The following is an 18,508-nucleotide window of genomic DNA, read 5'->3' as shown; positions in this document are numbered from 1 at the left end:
CAACCTGCCTGTCTAAGTTGCCAGGTTTTCCAAGGCTTTTACCACGCCTTCCTTAGTGCATTCATGACAGTGAATATACCATATCAGTGGTTTATGTATTTGGATAACTTTGCACATGCCCTAGGTTCAACTTGAAGCATTCTTTCCTTTTGAAGAATTGAAAGCACTACGATACATTAAAGACTGGATTTTCTGTTCATTTATTTTCTAGCTTACTGGGCCACAAAAAACAGCCAGAAGGAAGAGAAATAGAAATAATTTCAAAAAACAGATTCTCATTACTATAGTGAAAGCACAGCCCATTTATAGTTCCACAGACCACTTCCTTTACTGTCTTTTAGTGCCTCTGTTTCACAATTGATGTTCTGGAAATATAATATGGAGAGAAACTAAATCTAAATTCCACCTCTGGACTGATGTGGTACCTGTTTAAGACAGCAACAGTTTCTATTTATTTCAGAAAAAATGAAATGAAATTTTATTATAAATGCACCTTGTAAATTTATAATGCATTCTTCATGGAAAAGATTTCCATGTTTTCTGCTTGGGACCGGGGGAAAAAGAAAAAAAAGTACAGTACAAAGAGCTTGAGTGCTTTGCTTTTCTCATACACTTACCCAACATGGAAAAACACCTTTGGAGCAGTAAATACCTCATGATGAGCAGAACACAACTGCAATCCTACTCAAAAATGTTCTTATTTTGAAATAATCAAGCAGAAGAACTTGAAAATAGAAAATAATCTAATAGAACCAAATAGAAGCCTACAATATGTGGGAACAAGGTAGGTGAAAGAGAAAGAAAGAAAAATTACTATGTAATCTGTAGACCTTTCAAATGCTCATTAAGAAAAATTTGTATTTCTTAGTAAAAAATAATTTTGTCTGACCTGCTACCAGCTGAAAAGTATAACAGACTTTCTCCTAACAATGTGGATGTGTAGACACTGTATGTACACAGAATTTGAAACTCATGAATACTGAGGGTACATATTTTTGCAGAAACTGAAATGCACTTGAGACATTTGCACTTAAAACCAAAGCATTGCACCAGTGCTAGGTTGGGCAAAACAGTGTGCTGATCAAGAAACACAGACACTGGGTACTACATTTAGATAGGAAGAGTTAATATTCTACAAATCCAGGGTGGAAAGCAATTGGATTCCTAACAGTCCTACTGAAAAACTCAAGAAATACAGTGGATCACAACTGAGCATACAGAATACAGAGCCAGGACTATAAATGGTAAAACAAATGCTGTGAAGCAACCTTTAGTCTCTTCAACCCTGGTAAACCCTGAGAGTATATGCTTTAACATGTGTATCCATCAGAAAATCCAAGGCATATAAGTAAGCATAATCAACAGCCTAGAAAGTTGACTTTAGAGGAAATGTTTAAGGAATTGAGGTTGTTTAGCTCAAAGATTAGAACATTAAAGGGGTTCTGGCAAGTCTTCAAGCTATTAGGTGGCTTCTGAGAGCAGAGAGAAACATGTTGGTGATGGGCAGTAATGGGCAGGACAAGAATGGGTGTGGTGGGTTGAGAGAGAAGGCCCAGCTTTCCCTCCCCCACTAAGAAGAAGTAACTACAGCTAACTCAGCTGGTGAAGCAAAAGGGAATGCTGTATTTACAAAGCAATGTAAGATGCAGGGAATTTATGTACACAAATATACAGATTTACAATATATATAGAAATATACAGCAAAGGAGGATACAGGAACAGGCCACCCCCCCACCTCTGGACAGAGGGGAGTTCCCCCTGTATCCTCTTCTCTCCCCCTACCTCCCTTTTTTTCCCCAAGAGGGGTTAGAGAGAGAAAAAGGCAGTTATAAGAAAGAAGAATTTTAGTAGCAAGAAATACTAGTGCTGGATTAAAGCTTGTCTGTTATCTGCGGCCCTTCTGGCCGGATGCCCAGAAGCAGACAGGCTGGAAAGGGAGAGCGAAGAGGAACTGAACTGAGGAAAAGTTTCAGCTGCACTAAAACTTAAAGCTACATTCTAACAATCTACCAATGAAATTCATTTAGGGTATCAATATTTACAAAAATATTCAGCCAGAGTGTCCCAGCACTGTCCCTTTCTTAAAGGCACAGCCTCAAACGGTCACAGTGAGTAAGGAGGAGTTTCAATAGCAGTGAGGAAGATTTAGACCACATAATATTCAGGGTCATGTAATTATAGTGATTGAGAAATAAGTAGAGTTTTTTTAAAAATCAGCTAGACCAGCTTCTGCCAGATGAAAATATAGTGCTCCTATCTGTAAACAATGGGATTGACCTACTGATTTTTTTAGACATTTGTCACTAAGCAAAGTAAAATATTTTTTGTCATTATGTCCCAACTGCTTAATCAGAAGTAGTACAATTAAATCTACAACACCTTAAAATTTATCCTAAGTATGCATAGTAGTTCTTCATGTACAATGGTGTAGTTGTAAAGTTCAGCCTGGAGAAGGCTGGAGGGAGACATTATAGCTGCCTTTCAGTACCTGAAGGGGCCTAGGAGAAAGATGGGGAGGGACTATTTACAAAGGCATGTAGCATACAGACTAGTAGCAATGATTTTAAGGTAGAGAAGGGTAGATTTATACTGGGTATTTGGAAGAAGTTCTTTACTAAGAGGGTGGTGTAACACTGGAAGATGTTCCTCAGGGAGATAGTGGAAGCCCCATCCCTGGAGACGTTCAGAGTCAGGCTGGATGGAGCTTTGAGCAATATGAACAAGTTGGGGATGTCCCTGCTTACTGCAAGGGGCCTGGACTAAATGACCTCAGAGGTCCTTTCCAACCCAGTGCATTCTATGATTCAGCAATTCCATGTAAAGCATACACTCAATTACATTCTTACACAAGTATATAGAAATATTGTGCTGAAAAAGTTACATAAAAGACATATTGCTGGTATTGCTTGCACTACTCACAGAATGTGGGGTTTGGGGAGTTATGCATGTGATTGAAAATGTTCTGTACTTTGTTTTCTGTAGATGTTTTTACTTATTTAATAAAGTATCTCTGAAAACATACATCCTGAGATCAAGTTAAATATTTCTAAGTAATATTTGCTGTCAACTGATAAGAACTGTTTTATCTTTAATGTTCTTTTATTTTTATAACATTGCATTCTTACAAAGCAATTTGCCGTTCTTTTGAGTACTCTGTTTTCACAGGCTTAGCTTTGTAGAAATTGTTTTCTGTTGTTTTGCACTATTTGTAACACCACAGTTTAAGGCTGCTTCTTGAGGAGAGAACTGTGACAGTGACAGTCCAGGATAGTCTGCAACAGGCAACGCTTAGTACAGTACAAGAGGATTAAAAGAACATGAAAAAAGTTGGTGTAAACTGGAACCCCCAAAGCATAAGAAGCAGAAACCTATGCTGATAATGCTGGGAGACATATGCTGGCAATTGCAACATTAAAAAAACCAACACAATGTATAGCATAAAGCAATGAAGCAGAGACTAGCTGTGCTGTAATCACAGATCAGCACATGTGCATTAGGAAAGGATGGGGTGGAATTTGTTGCACAGCAGAAATCATATTCGCTGTTGTATTGCAATGTCAACACCTAACATTGTTAATTCTCCAATTGCAGTTGGATAGAGGAGATAGAATAGCATTCAGGATAGAACACTGATTAGATGTGGTTATAGCTAAGCACAGTGTCTCCAAGGAAGACGTCTTGACAGATATATAGCTGTGTATATTGCCCCAGTCCATAAGTCTGAAAAATTTATGGAGTTATCTCAGTAAAGGTCACTGCAAACAAAATTGCTCTATTGCCATAGTCTCACTGACTGTTGTGAGGCAAAAATAAACTGAGAAGATGCAAATATCAAGACAGAGAAAAGGTCAACCTTTCTAGAGTTAAACAATAAAGCACAAAAGCTGCTACAGCAAGTATATCTGTCACTGATTCTTGGATTTTTGCTCATCAGGTGTATGAGCAGCTGCAAGGACAGACAGTATTTTCCATGCTTGTAAATATGACTGTGCAATTTCAAGAGCAAAATTTTATGAGAACTAAGAAATTAAGACTGCAAGAATTATGGAAAGCAGATTCCTCTTATTTTCAAGAGCAAATGAAAATTGTTCGGAGAAGGAGAAACAACTAAGATCTGGACCAGGCTTTCTGAGTCAAAGTCAATGCTGACTACATCGACTCAGCTCCATTCCAACATTTTCTTTGTTACAAAATGATTGTCAAATCTGTATTCAGCTCATATTTACGTATACTGTACCAAGATTTTTTTCAGCATCACTATGAATCAAAGAGGTACTAAGTCTCTCAAGCACAGTTATATGCATTTCATTTTAAAACAATTAGTATCTTCATGGTGCAATCACATCTCCATAAAACATATTCAGAAGCCAGCACATCAGCCTACACAGGGCTGTTCTTGACCTCAATGTAAAAGTGCTAGACAATTTAAACCAACACAAGTGCACAACCAAACAGAAAAATCAGTAGAAAAACAAAGTCAAAGGAGGGAGGTGAAGAGCACTAGAGGATGAATATGTCAAACTCCACTGAGAGTTGTAGCTGACACCACCTGGAGAAAAAGCCTGCAGATCAGCCCCTGCAAGTACAATTTCAAGGACTTGGAAGGATCTTGAGAAAGGGTTGAGGTCTTTCAAAGAGGACAACCTAAAATCATGGCTTTAATCTTACTATATCCTACTACATTAGTCTGGACACTTGTGTGATGCTACAGTTTGTTGCTCTGTTTACCATTATCCAGTCAGGAAATAAAGAAACCAATACAGTCACAGAAAGATGTGTCACAGCTTAATTAAAAACAGAAAGAGAAGAAATATTGCCACAGGCAAGAACACATAGGATGATTCATTGCAACTAAAAGGTATGCATAAGTAGACACTAAAGGCCCCAGATTTGTTAGCAGCACAACTGTGATAAGTTACGGATAATAGAGCAAACTTAGCAAATGTTCAAAACCCATTTTAGGAGTATCAACAAACACAAGAAACAAGAATGGTACATGCATACAGAACTCATTCAGTGCCATTCAGTGCCAACTGTTATAATTATTGGTTCAACTATGCAAATTAAAGTGTAATCGAGAAGAATTGTGTGGAGAAACTTCAGATCCAGGGTACTTCCCTGAATTTGGAGTGTCACTCCTTTTTTCAAGTTAAGACAGAAATTATGCTACAATTCATGTAGCATTCTCTGCAGAAGTGATTTGGTGGGAGGTATGTTCTGCTGAAGCCTTTTCCAATTAAATTATCTAATTTCTTACATGAATTTAAACAATTTTTGTGTAAATTATGGAAATGAGCCAGCAAATATGACAACTTGTATCCAAAGGAGTGACAATAGGAGTCTTTTTTATCTGTGGCATCTGAACACATTTCTCCTATAATGTGTTGGCAGTAAAATGGCCTACCAGACAAACAGAAGTCAGTTTAAATGAGATTAAAACAATAATTTCCCTACCTTTCCACTGTGTCAGTCACAACATAAAAAGTTTCAATGGCACAAGATACAACCAGTTAAGGTAAATCACAAAAAGAGAGTTTCAGGTCCTGAAAAGTTTCTGCAGCATAATTTGCAGGCCAAGCTCAGTCAGAAGTGAAACCACAGTGAACATAGAAGAAAGAGTTTTCCAAGAGAAACTAGATTTAACCATATTTATCTACAAGGTCTCATCAAACAAGATAATCTTTGTAAATATTGAGGGACAATGGGGAAAATTCAGATGGAGGATGTTTATTTGACAGAAGTGACATGAAATGTTGATTTACAGAACTTGTTCCACTACCCAGAAAGGTCATAGTGATCACATCAGTTTGTTAGAGCAATAAAACCATAATCTTTTAAAAGTTCATAAGTTCAGGGGTTTTGATGACACGGCTTTGGTTAATAATACCAAAGCAGATTTTTGTTAAAAGTCAACCCCCCTAAATAATTATTTATCAAGAAAAACATCCATCTAGCTGTTGTGGTTTGGGGTTCTTACGTATCTATGACTAAAACTTGGTATCATTTGAGAAGATGCCCCCTGGCATATAAAGAGTGAAGTGACATGGGGTAAGGTGAATCATTGAATGATTTAGACTTTTAAAATAGGTCAGATGAATCACAACTCTACCAATTATTAACCTCCTCCAGAGGTTGTTTTAAGGGAAGCTGAAGGAAATTAGCTTAAACACTGATGTCTGAAGGATCACAGATGCCCGTGGCACCAAAGATACCAGAAAGGGCGCAAGCAATACTGTAAAGTGAGAACCCCTCAGCAGAAGGGAAAACAAAACCAACCAACCAAAAACCGCTTCTGGGGCTGGAGCAAAAAGTTGTGTGACATTACAGAAGAATTCAGTGAGTCCAAAAGTCTCTCCCTGTTCCCTTACATAAATTTTTGCTTTATCAAAGGAACCTAAGAACATCCATAGATGCTAATGACAAAGGTTCACCTAAGCAAAAATCCTATCTCCACAAGGGAAAATAGCATCAATAACATGGGACTGAATATACATATAAGACAAACATACAATTGCATTTCTCCTGATACCTTCCCAGCTTCCAGCTGTCTGCAGCCAAAATATAGACAGTATCTCTTTGAAAAAGGCAACATCTCTTTTCCTTTTGGGTTTGCACCTTGTTTCTTGAAAATGAGAGCAAGAGTCTGTTGCAGCCCTCTAAAAGGGGGAGAGGACCTCTTGCCTCAGAAACTGCTCAGCCTGGCTCTGAGAAAGTGGTGTCCAGATGTGTAAGGGAGTAAGTGTGAGAGGGTTTGCAAGGAGCACAACGCCTGCGTTGCATATAAAAACCAATAAGAGGGGCCCCTCTACATAAGCAGGGCCACAGAAATGATGGGTCCCCTCCTCATGGGTACTAGAAAGGAACAGCACAGGTTTCACAGAAACTCAGCAATTCCTTGAACTGACTGAAACCAAACTAAAGAAGAAGGATGTGTACCACAGAAGAGAAATTGGTTATATATTGATTTTGTGTCTTTTTTTCTGACCCAGTCATTTTGGGCATTCTCTATTCAATAACCTAGTTTAAATGTCAACAAAATCTTGCTTCTTTTACTACGAAATAATTTATCTTTTCTGATCACATCACAGTTCAAAGCTCTAGATAAGCCTGCCTAAAAAGTCAAAATAGGAGTCAGACACAATCCTCAAATTGATTTTTTTTTTTTTACATTTTTATTATCTTTATCAATAAAGTGAAACCCCATAGGGTCAGATGAAAGCATTGTTGTAGATGTTGCCACATCTGTTTATTTAAAGTCTTAGTACTAATCTTCCATTAACATAGATAGTTCATAGAATTAGTCCAAATAAATTGATAAATAGGTACCAGAAAACTGAATAAGAAAATGTTCTGCATTTTAAAAGGTAGATAAGTATGCAAAATGTATTATTTAAATTAAAATGTCCATTTCCTCAGATTGTATTAATGGTTCCAAGTTCAAAATGGAAAAACAGTGTCAAGGCTGGGAACTGATAAAGAATTCTATAATCTTTCTAATTTACTCCACCAAATACTGTAGCCTCTGTATAAAACATTCTTCTGGTAGAAAATTAAACACTTAACTACAATCTACTTCCATTTTTATGAGAAAAATATATTGAACAAATTTACCCAAACCATTAGAGTACAAGATTAACTCTATTTTAGGAAATTCATTTTGCTGCACTAGAGGACGAGCATTCATACTCTCAGAAACACTACTTCAGTAATGATAAATAAATGACAACTATCCTCAAGACAGGAATTCAAGAATCATCAGTGAGATCTCAGTAGATGTTTGCAGATTTCATTAATTGTTAATAAAAATTATGTGCACGCTTTAATAACATCTATTCATTAATATGATAGTTTTGCCACGAATACAGAAGAGGGAGAAATTATATAGAACACATGCAGCCTGTATTTACTTTCAAAGCTGCAGCTGAAGATCACCTAGTGAATGACGAAAACCTATGCTGCCAACCATGTCATTTGTTCTTATTTGTTTTATTTACATAAAGCTGGACCCAAAAAAGCATCATCAGCTGTTAAACTTCTCTAGTATTGACTTAACCACTTTGTACTTTTGAAATATCTCACCAGGAGCATATGCAAAGATTGCTTTGTGGTCTTTATCAACTGTCCATGGGTTTTGAGAAACACAGGTGCTGAGTTTAATTCAAGAAATCCTACATGGTTCAGTGCCTACTTATCTGAGGCAGGAAACTAAAGGGGACACAGTCTCAAGTTGTGCCAGGGGAGGTTTAGACTCGAGGTGAGGAAAAAGTTCTTCACTGAGCGAGTCATTCGTCATTGGAATGGGCTGCCCAGGGAGGTGGTGGAGTCGCCGTCCCTGGAGGTGTTCAAGGGGAGATTGGACGTGGCACTTGCTGACATGATCTAGTTGTGGGGTCTGTTGGGGCAGGTTGGACTTGATGATCCTTGGGGTCTCTTCCAACCTTAGTTACTGTGATACTGTGATACTGTGAACTGGTATGTTAATTTGCCAGTGTGAATGCTCGCTTTACTTAGCCACTGTGACTTCAGATATGTTCAACTGTCTTCAGTTTCTGCATCCTTCTACACCCTAGTAATATAGCACTTTTACTGTCATAATACCTCAGTATACTTTAAAAATTCCTAACAGAGAATAATTTGTATGGGCTGAGATCACCCCTTTTCACAGCAAATACTCTGAAGCAGGGAAGCTGCTGCAACAGCTGTAGCACTAGCTGGAGAAAGAAAGCCTAGCTGACATGGCCTCTTTCATAGTCTCATACTGCTTGAGGGCACCAGGACATTCACTTCCTGTCAAGAAGGCCTTGATGGGTGTATCAACACTGCTGTTTAACTGATTAGCCCAAGTCTACAACATAGTACTGGTCCCTCAGAGTCTCCCTTGTGTATATGTTGATTTGGTCCCAGGTTCATTTGCTGTGGCCCAGTTTGCTTCATCTCAGATAAAAATAAACCAAGGTGCATTCTGAGGAAAATTCACTTCAGAGATCATAACCAAACAGCAGCATGAATATGGATCATGTTTGTCCTACATCTGGGTTGGGTCAATCCCAAGCACCAATATAGGCTGGGCAGTGACTGGCCTGAGGGCAGCCCTTTTAGACAAGGACTTGGGGGAGCCATCAGTGTGCACTTGCAGCCCAGAAAGCCAATTGTATCTCAGGCTGCATCAAAAGAAGCATAGCCAACAGGTCGAGGGAGGTGATTCTACCCCTCTACTCCACTCTGGTGAGATCCCACCTGCAGTAATGTGTCCAGTTCTGGAGTGCCTACTATAAGAAAGATATGGATGTACTGGAGCGTGTCCAGAGAAGGGCCAGGAGGATGATCAGAGGGCTGGAGCCCCTCTCCTATGGAGACAGACTGTGAGAGTTGGGGCTATTCAATCTGGACAAGAGAATGCTGCAAGGAGACCTTATTGTGGCCTTCCAGTATCTTAAGGGGGCTACAAGAAAGCTGGGGAGGTATTTTTTAGGGTGTTGGGTAGTGATAGGACTAGGGGCAATGGAGCAAACCTAGAAGAGAGTAGATTCAGGTTGGATGTTAGGAAGAAGTTCTTCCCCATGAGGGTGGTGAGACACTGGAACAGGTTGCCCAGGTGTGGTGGAGGGTGCATTATGCCCAGAATTATGCCCAGAAATAAGCCCAAAGCATGTCCCTACGTGTCCTTCTGGAATGGACACTTCAGCTCAGAGCTGAAAAGAAAAGAAGGCCAGGCATCAATAGGCCTGAGTAAACAGACCAACATGCCTTGTTTTGGTAAAAAACATAATGAGTCCACCCTGTGAGATGCTTATGTTGCGCTTGTGCCTCTTCCCTGTATGGAAGAATTCTGGCCATATTCTCTGCTATAGGTTAAAAGATTTGTTTACCAAGTTTTACCATTGGTCATATTCAAGCCTCGAGCTCTCTTTCTCATGCTCGTGTTCCGTGCCTTGCCTGCTGTCCAGAAAGAAGCCTTGCTACCTGGGAAAAGCCTCAAGCCCTTGTGCCTGCCTGGAGCCTGGAACCAAGCTGTGCCTCAGTTTACCCAGAATCGGCAGAGAGCCCTTTGTGTAAACTGCACTGAAACCACAGCCAGCTTTGCATTGTACTGGTCCTATGCAGAAAGGGACAGAGACTCAGGAAGCCAAGCCATGGGACAACCAGGACCTCGCCGCAGCCTTCCTGTGCCTAGATGAAAATTGCCATGCTGAACCATGCTGGCAAAAGTAGCACTGCACCCAGACAATGACCTGCTAAGCACGGAAAGAAGCCGCCATCAAAGCCATAGCGCTCCAATAGCCTGAGAGCCCAAGCACCGAGGGAAAAGCAGCAGCTGAGAATCTGCAGTGCTCACCCATTTTGAGCTAATCCACGGGGATTGCTGAGCTCGCACCCCAACAGCACTCTGCAAACTCCGCAGCACTGCCACATTGAGGGAAAAGCCTTCAGTTCACCCCCATGGAGCCCAAGCCACAGCCCACAGCTTCAGGAGAGTTGTCTCCACCACCTCCTGCAGGGACCACCTCGGGAGCCAGCCAGGGCCCCGCTGAGTTCCCCAAGCCTTGGCGGCAACCAGCTTAGATACAGGTACAAAGCGGCTACCAGTGAAGCCGTACTTTGCAGCATTCATGTGTTTAACACCAGTTTTGGTATTGTTGAAAATCCCCACGCTTGCTCACATGGTATAATCTGTGGATTATAAATGCCATAACTTGCGAGTAAAATTGGTTTAAGCATCTTTGCAAAGGTTTTTAGCTTTGTGCCTGACTTCTTGCTGCTGTATCCAGTGGCAAGATGCTTGACGAGTCTTTCCCTAGAGGGAAGCAGCATATTACACCACGGTTTTCCTCCTAGTTGACTAACTGTTCTGTATTTTTCTAATTTTGCTCAATATTGTTAAACTGTTCCCTTTTATGGAGATTACACCCACAACCATGCTCCCATACCTGTAGGTATACTGTAAATAAGTTAGTAATAATTTAAATATTAATAAATAATAATATTTTTATTAACATTTTATATTTAATGATTCATAACACCAGGGAGGTGGTGGAAGCCCCATTTCTGGAAGTTTTCAAGGCCAGGCTAAATGTGGCTCTGAGCAACCTGATCTAGCATGAGGTGTCCCTGCCCATAGCAGGAGAGGTTGGAACTGGATGATCTGTTAGGTCCCTTCCAACTCTGACAATTCTGTGATTCTATAATTCTCCATCTCTTCTCTGCACTGTTACTCTAACATTATACTTGGTGGCTTTGTGTACTCAAAATCTCTGATAATGTAACATATGGCCTCAGCATCATAACTGTAAAACACAGCTCTGCTAGGCTATAAACTGTCCCCACTGTGAACTTAAGAATTAATTAACCCATTCTTTTATGTCAAGAGGAAACATAGGACCAATTGCTGTGCTGTGGAGATGCAGCCAGTCTGATCTGAAAGGATGCAGTCTGAATAGCAGAAGCCGTTCTGCACCTCTGATGCCTGAGGACTGGGGATCAGTCCCTTGAATAAATGCATTTAGCAGCAAAGCTATACCTATGAAAACCTAAACCCTCCCACCAGTGCCAGCAATACACAAAACTGATGTTTCTCCAGGTCCCAGCAAAGATAACAGTCTTCTGCTGTTGTTAGACACCTTCCTGAGCCAGGCAATATACCAAAAGCATCAATAGCAGATACTGAAGGTCACGTTTACAATTTGATCATCATTACACAGCTATAACTAGCTTGATATTGTGCATAACAAAAATGGATTTCAATGTGGCAATTATTGATTTATTGATCATGAGTTCAAGAGGGGATTGGATGGGGCACTTGGTGCCGTGGTTTAGTTATGAGGTCTGTGGTGACAGGTTGGACTTGCTGATCTTTGAGGTCTCTTCCAACCCTGGTGATTCTGCGAGTTATTTCCCTTTAAGGATTTTGCACCTTTCAGCCACTGGGATGGGCATACACCGTGGTGAAATTCAGCTTGCATGAAAAAACATAAATCTGAAATTCCATAACTTTCAAGCAGCCAAAAAAAAATAAAAATTTAACTTCTTATTGGGTAATGCACAGGTGGGTTTGATGGCTGCCCCTCAGTTAAATGTGAGGTTTAATTTGGTTGTCTTTTCAGGATATGCAGAGCCTGTCCTCTTACAAGTATGCAACTAGCTGTATAAAAACCTGCACATATAGGTCCATACATAGCAACTATGCATATAGCAACTTTCATTTCACTCATATACAGTGTCTTCCTGATCTTATTTTGGGAAATTATTCATTCTGTCAAAAAAGAAATGGAGACTGGAAGTTATATAAAGAGTTATCCATATTTAAGAAAAAATGCCAGGATATATTTTGTTTGATTATTTTCAGGCCCCTAGAACACATCTTGGTCATTCAGTGCAGTGAATATAGGTCACTACAGTGCAATGATGCCCAAGTCAAATTCGCTCATTCTGTAATATTTAGCTAGCTCATTAGCATTGGGAAGTCAGAAAAAGGGAAGTCATGAGCACTTTGTTATTCCTCTTGGCATGACTGGAATATAACCACTTTTGGAAAGCCTGTTCTGACTAATCTGGTGGAATTGGGAGGCCAGAGACATATGGAAAATGGCTTTCTGAGAAGTTCCAGACTCAGAAAAATATTATTGTTTCTTTCAGGGAGGTTGTTTGCTTTACTTAGATAAAACAGAACTACGAAACTTACCAAGATCGAGGTAGATGCCTGGAACAAACGAGTTGAGAAAAAACATAAGAATAACACATCCCAGCACGGTCAAGCATTTGATGAGAAGAATTTTGTCTGTTATTCTGTGCTGCAGATGGGGAGAAAAAAATATTAATAACTATCTTAAAGAAGGAGCTATCTAGTATGCATAGAGTTTACAAAAGCATATATGAAGCACAAACTTCTTTTCCCATGTTGCTTATTCCTCTTCCACATAAAAGACAGAAATATTCAATTTGAAACATTTAATGAAATCATGAATACATGGCTCAATGTGATCTAAGATACAGAAGTAGCTAGCAGCTGCTACTTTGTTCAGTAGCTGTGTTCATATGTTCATCTACCTCAATCACAATTTAATTTCAGTAGAAGTAGGGTTGAAATGTAATTCCTACTAGACAGCATTCTGGGCACTCACTGGTTTCATGACTGTGGACAAAATCACCCTTTTTGCATGTATATTTGAAAACCTATAGACTAGCCTAGTGGCCAGACTTTTATCTATGCCTGTACAACTCTCATGGATATGCCAAGTCCATAGTCCCTGTGCAGCTTCTATATCTTTGTGCCCAGTTCCTGCATCCATGCACTGACTTCCTCATGGTCTCACACTTGGACCCAGCACTTTCTACCCATACCTGCTTCTCTGCTTTTACCTCACATTTGTTACCAGTCCAGGAAATAGCCTTCTTTCAGTGTGAGCTCTCTCTCATTTTAGACAGTTTAAAGCTCTACCAAAGTACAAGTCTCTGTTCTTTAAACAGTTAGCATTTTACACTATGCCTTTTAAAAGGTGTGAAACCTAATAAGGAATCCTGTTGGTTTTGTTCTGTGACATATAGGACAGCGATTCCCAGTCAAGGATTTGAGCTCCTAAACACAGTCCTGGATTCATTAGTGATGCCAATGAGGTGGAGAGGTTGCAGCATTTTGACTGTTAAATTTAAATAAAATTAATCCCATTACAGACTTCAGAACTCATCAGATCCAACTTCAGCATAATGACCTAGGCAGTGCTAAAGTGTGCGTAGCAAAGAGAACAGGATTTATCCAAGTGGTTTATCCCCACTTAAATAACAGACATGTCACAGACGGCCTAGTAAATTATAGTTAGTATTTGGTACATCAGCAGAAGTGTACTGTACCAACACACTTCAGTTATAAACAACTGCCTGACACCTTCTAAGTCCTTATAGCCATGGATTAAAAATGTAAGACATTGTTGATCCTTTAATTTATTTGTTTTTCCAAAGGAACAAAAATATAAAACCTAACCAAACCTCATAATGTGGTTCAGTAACCCTGTCCCACTGAGAAGCCAGCTAACCTGTCTGCCAGCACTTTTGCTGTCACATGAGTTATTAAATTTACATGGATCCAAAGCACTCTCCCCTTACAAAGGCATGGATCTGCTTACATGGATACTGAGGAAAACTGCCATCTACTTACTTTTTTCTGAAGTTCCTGAATATTTGTTTCCCAGTTTTTATCTTCTTGTGAAATTTGCCTGAAAGAAAATGACACCTGCTTTTTTCCAAAGTGAAATTAGAGCCCTGTGAGGAGTGTTGGAATAAATTCCTTTTCCACCATATGGAAAAATGTATAGCACAAAGGATTCATAGCCTTCTTGAGATCAGCAGCAAAATTCCCATTAGCATTTCATTAAGACTCCTTTTTGTAACATGGTCCACTAACACACAAACCATTTGGTATGAGGGTGCAAAGGGCTTGGAAGGAGTATGAGTATACTCCCACTCCTCTAGACTATGGACCTTGGTATAGGATCTGGCTATATGCATTATGTAGTTCCCTTAATAGTTTCAGGAGTCGATGTGTGGCCTGCTGTGATAAAAGAAGGGTCATGTGCTAACATCAACAAGCCAGAACATACATATTCCACATTTGCATTTTATAATGAAGTTTTTAAGTTCTGAATAACTTCATCGTGTTATCAGCATAGTCAGCCCTCTAGCATGAAGTCTTGGTGTTTGCAGTTCAGGAATGCTTTTGTTAATGATAATGAATTTTTACATTGCTGTAAATGTGTTGTGCTGCAGGAATCTACGCCTTTTTTATTTGTACTACAGTACTGTCTTCTGTAGAGTGTTGTAAAGTCTAATGATCTGTTAGAATCTTTTAAAAAGGAGGCAATTTTAACAGCATTTTGGTCTTTGAGTATTAATACTGTCACTTCATTCAAAGTGCACAATATTAGCAAAACATTATGTAAAGAAAAATAATCTTATTACTGGAATAGTTTAACACATCCTATTTACGTGTCCTTGCCTATTTAGCATGTTGCTTATTAACAGGTTATTTATTACTGCTATCCTTCCATAGCATAACAGCTGGTTTGCTGGAATGTGAACAAAATAAGGCCAACACTTCTGTTAGTCCTAGTTTACATAACCTTATTTGCTATACATAAATATGTAATTACATCTGCATTCAGGTTCACACTGAAGATATTGTTGTGTTTTAAAACACAGCAATTTGTTGGTGATTTTTCAAAATCAGCTGTTCATTAAAGAACAATTGAATTTTTCAGTAAAAAAAGGAAATTATAACATTTTATTATGTTGAAGCCATTATTACCAATAGAAGTCTGAGGACACATTTGTGATCTTTTTTAACCAGAATTTCTAGACCTTTAAACCTGGGTTAATATCAATATTTATTTGTCAGGGCTTACACATCAGTTTTGTGTCTCTTCTTATCTTCCCTGACACCCATCTTTTCAAAAGACACCTAAGAATATAGGTCTTGTCCTAGTGAAGATCGGTGAAAGCCTTTACATTCAGCTCTGCTGAAAATTGCAAAGTATGAGCCATGGCTGGTTGACTCAAAGACACTCATATAAGCAGTAGTTCCCTGCCAGTTCAACAAACTACCTGAGCTTTTAGCTTGTCCCCATTAAGGATCAGAGCAAGAGAGCTGGAACACACTGGTCCCTGCTCACCTGTGAAAAGTCCTCAGCTTCTTCCTCAGAAGCATCTCCAGAGTCAGCACCTTCTGCATCAAGAGGCATTTCACAGCAGTCTCCTCTCTGCTGGCTGGGTTAATGCGCTGTGCAGTCAGTCTCCAAACATAGATCTCATGTTTCAGCTCTGAAAAGAACCCACATTGCTTATCTTAGAGCTGGTTATAATATGTATGGAACCAGAGGCACACAAAATGTGTAACATGCCCTGGGCTCAAAGCTGTTAAAATTCTTGGAATGGCTTCCCAACAAATTTCCACTTAGGAAGCTGCTTCTACCACTCATTTTACAGAGATGAAGATTAAAAAAACAACAACAAAGTAATCAAAATTTTAAATAAATAAATCTCAAAGCCCTTTTCTAAAGGAAAAAAAAAAATGTACCATCTCCAAAATGACACTAGTCACATCGTAGTTAGGAATCACAGCAAATGTTCCTTCACTGTACTCAGAATGGACAATCTTCTTTCTGCTCACACTGTGTTTATGCAAGTGAAAAAAAAAATCAATGTAAAGCAAACCTAAAATTTAGCGCTGTCCAATGGAATATTGTTTAATAACACCTTCAAGATTTCTTAAGATGACTTAATTCCATAATTCTTAGGCACTGAAAATATCCATAACCTGTGTGCTGATCTGAATGATATCTCACTCTGTGTAAGTTCAGACAGACTGATTAACACCTGAAACCCAACTGCAAAGTCTCACCAGGTTTTGCAATACTTTTTGATTTATTTATTTCCAATGTTGACAAGGCTTTGGAGAATGATCAAAAAAACACATGTTCCTGTTCAAGAAGGACCTTACACTTGACATGACCAAAAAGATTTGGATTTTCCAGCAAATTGCAACAAATGCGAAAGCAGAACATTCATTCAGAAACTCTCTGTATAAATGCTTCCTGAAAAAGCAGGATGTTTCCTCACCCCTCTTTTTCCTGTTCTCTAATGTCTTAAGATCCCTGTTCAAACTGGAAATTGTTCTTATCCTAAGAAATGGATGTGGTAGTCTTTGCACCATGTATACAAACCATATGCATTATTTATTAAAAGAAATTAATTATGAAATAATGTAAGAAATATTTAAACACATTTTGATGTAGGCAGTGATATTAACACTTACTGCTGCAACTTTCTAGTGGTTCATGGTATATATTATCAAAAAGAGTACTAGACATGTTTAATTCCCCTCCTTCCTTTGCGACCAAGTATTTATAATGATAAATGAGTGAATCATCTAAAGACTAATCATAAAAGGGTACTACACTTGACAGAGTTCAAACGTTTCAGAGAAAAAGTGTGTCCAGACTCTGCATACTTAACACACAAAAAAAGGGATCTGAACAGCAATTGACTCATTTTGTAGGGTTCATGTCTACAGATGAGCACACATCCATCAAAATGGCAATTTTTGCCTAAGCTTTACAATGCAGGACCAGAGACATAAACTCACACTATCTAAAGCTGTCAGAAGCATAGAACAGTGGAAAAGCACACAATAACAGTATTTATAAATAAAGGGCAACCACAGCAGGCACAGAGATTGAGTGGAGATCTGGCGCAGCTGATAACAGAAGTGACTTGACCCAGTCCCACTCTTCATACTATGCATCATAGTATCACAGTATCACAGTATAACTAAGGTTGGAAGAGACCCCAAGGATCATCAAGTCCAACCTGTCCCAGCAGACCTCACGACTAGGCCATGGCACCAAGTGCCACGTCCAATCTCCCCTTGAACACCTCCAGGGACGGCGACTCCACCACCTCCCTGGGCAGCACATTCCAATGACGAATGACTCGCTCAGTGAAGACCTTCTTCCTCACTTCGAGTCTAAACCTCCCCTGGCACAGCTTGAGACTGTGTCCCCTTGTTCTGGTGCTGGTTGCCTGGGAGAAGAGACCAACCCCTTCCTGTCTACAACCACCTTTCAGGTTGTAGTAGATACAAGGTATAAATATTACACTGACTTCTTACCTAACTGTGGGACAAGAATTCCAGCACCAAACAACAGGGACAGATTGATGCATTTATCCTCTTCACTCTCCCTTTCAGTAAAATCTGGGACCTCAGCTACGCTGACTGCTTCCCCAGGAGATTAAGCTTGTGATTCCAAACAGATTTTAGAGCTCTGTAGTTTTGTGCCTTTATCAGTGGTAATCTTAAAGAATCTGTATATGTTTCCTGTAAATAAACCATACTATTTGTGTACCTGACTGCTGCTTTTCAATGCAGCCAGATGTGCAGCAGACAGGCTGTTTGTGCAGCCAGTGCCAGGCCTACAGGCCACACCAGTAACTGGACTACCTAGTATGACATAGGTCCAGTCACCTCTCGCCCCTCTAATCTCTGAGGATCAGTCAGAACACAAGTTGGTTCCTCTCTTAGCAAATGTATCCTTCACTAAATGCAACAAAACCCCAATGCTTATCCCAGGTTATTAAATAATTAGATCTCAGCTAGGGCATTTTTTCCAAGAAGGGATTCATACCTGAAAACTGCAGAAAGAGTTCGAATCTATCACTTTCCTTCATCATATATCTGGTGACTCTTGCCAGAAGCATAATCTGACACTAAATTGATAGGTCCTGCTTATCAAAGGATCCACATAACTCTGTGTGGAGACCCTTTCCTGGCCATCATTTAGTTTTCCATCAACATTTGTAATGCACACAAATACATCAGCAGTGATTTTCCATTTTATTCCAGAATATAAACAAGAAAGTGACAGAGCTTTAGGTCACAGCTGATCTGCTCCCCACAGATAACAAAACAAACTCTTTTTGAGAATTATAGTGGACAGGAGCTGTGCAAAAACCCCATATTTTA

General features: G+C 39.5%; 1 protein-coding gene across 1 annotated transcript in view; it reads right to left on the bottom strand.

The window, feature by feature from the left end:
* Positions 1-18,508, bottom strand: part of OCA2 (OCA2 melanosomal transmembrane protein) — a 219,560-nt gene that overhangs the window by 73,702 nt on the left and 127,350 nt on the right. The window contains exons 16-18 of the mRNA XM_054164621.1: positions 15,660-15,807; positions 14,150-14,207; positions 12,680-12,788 (exon numbers count right to left, since the gene is read on the bottom strand). Of these exons, the coding sequence (XP_054020596.1) occupies positions 12,680-12,788; positions 14,150-14,207; positions 15,660-15,807 (315 nt within the window). The remainder of the gene's footprint in view (positions 1-12,679; positions 12,789-14,149; positions 14,208-15,659; positions 15,808-18,508) is intronic.

Source organism: Dryobates pubescens, chromosome 10 (assembly GCF_014839835.1).
Source record: "Dryobates pubescens isolate bDryPub1 chromosome 10, bDryPub1.pri, whole genome shotgun sequence".
NCBI lineage: Eukaryota > Metazoa > Chordata > Aves > Piciformes > Picidae > Dryobates > Dryobates pubescens.
The sequence above is the reverse complement of the archived record's forward strand: the minus strand, read 5'-3'. Positions and strand labels throughout refer to the sequence as shown.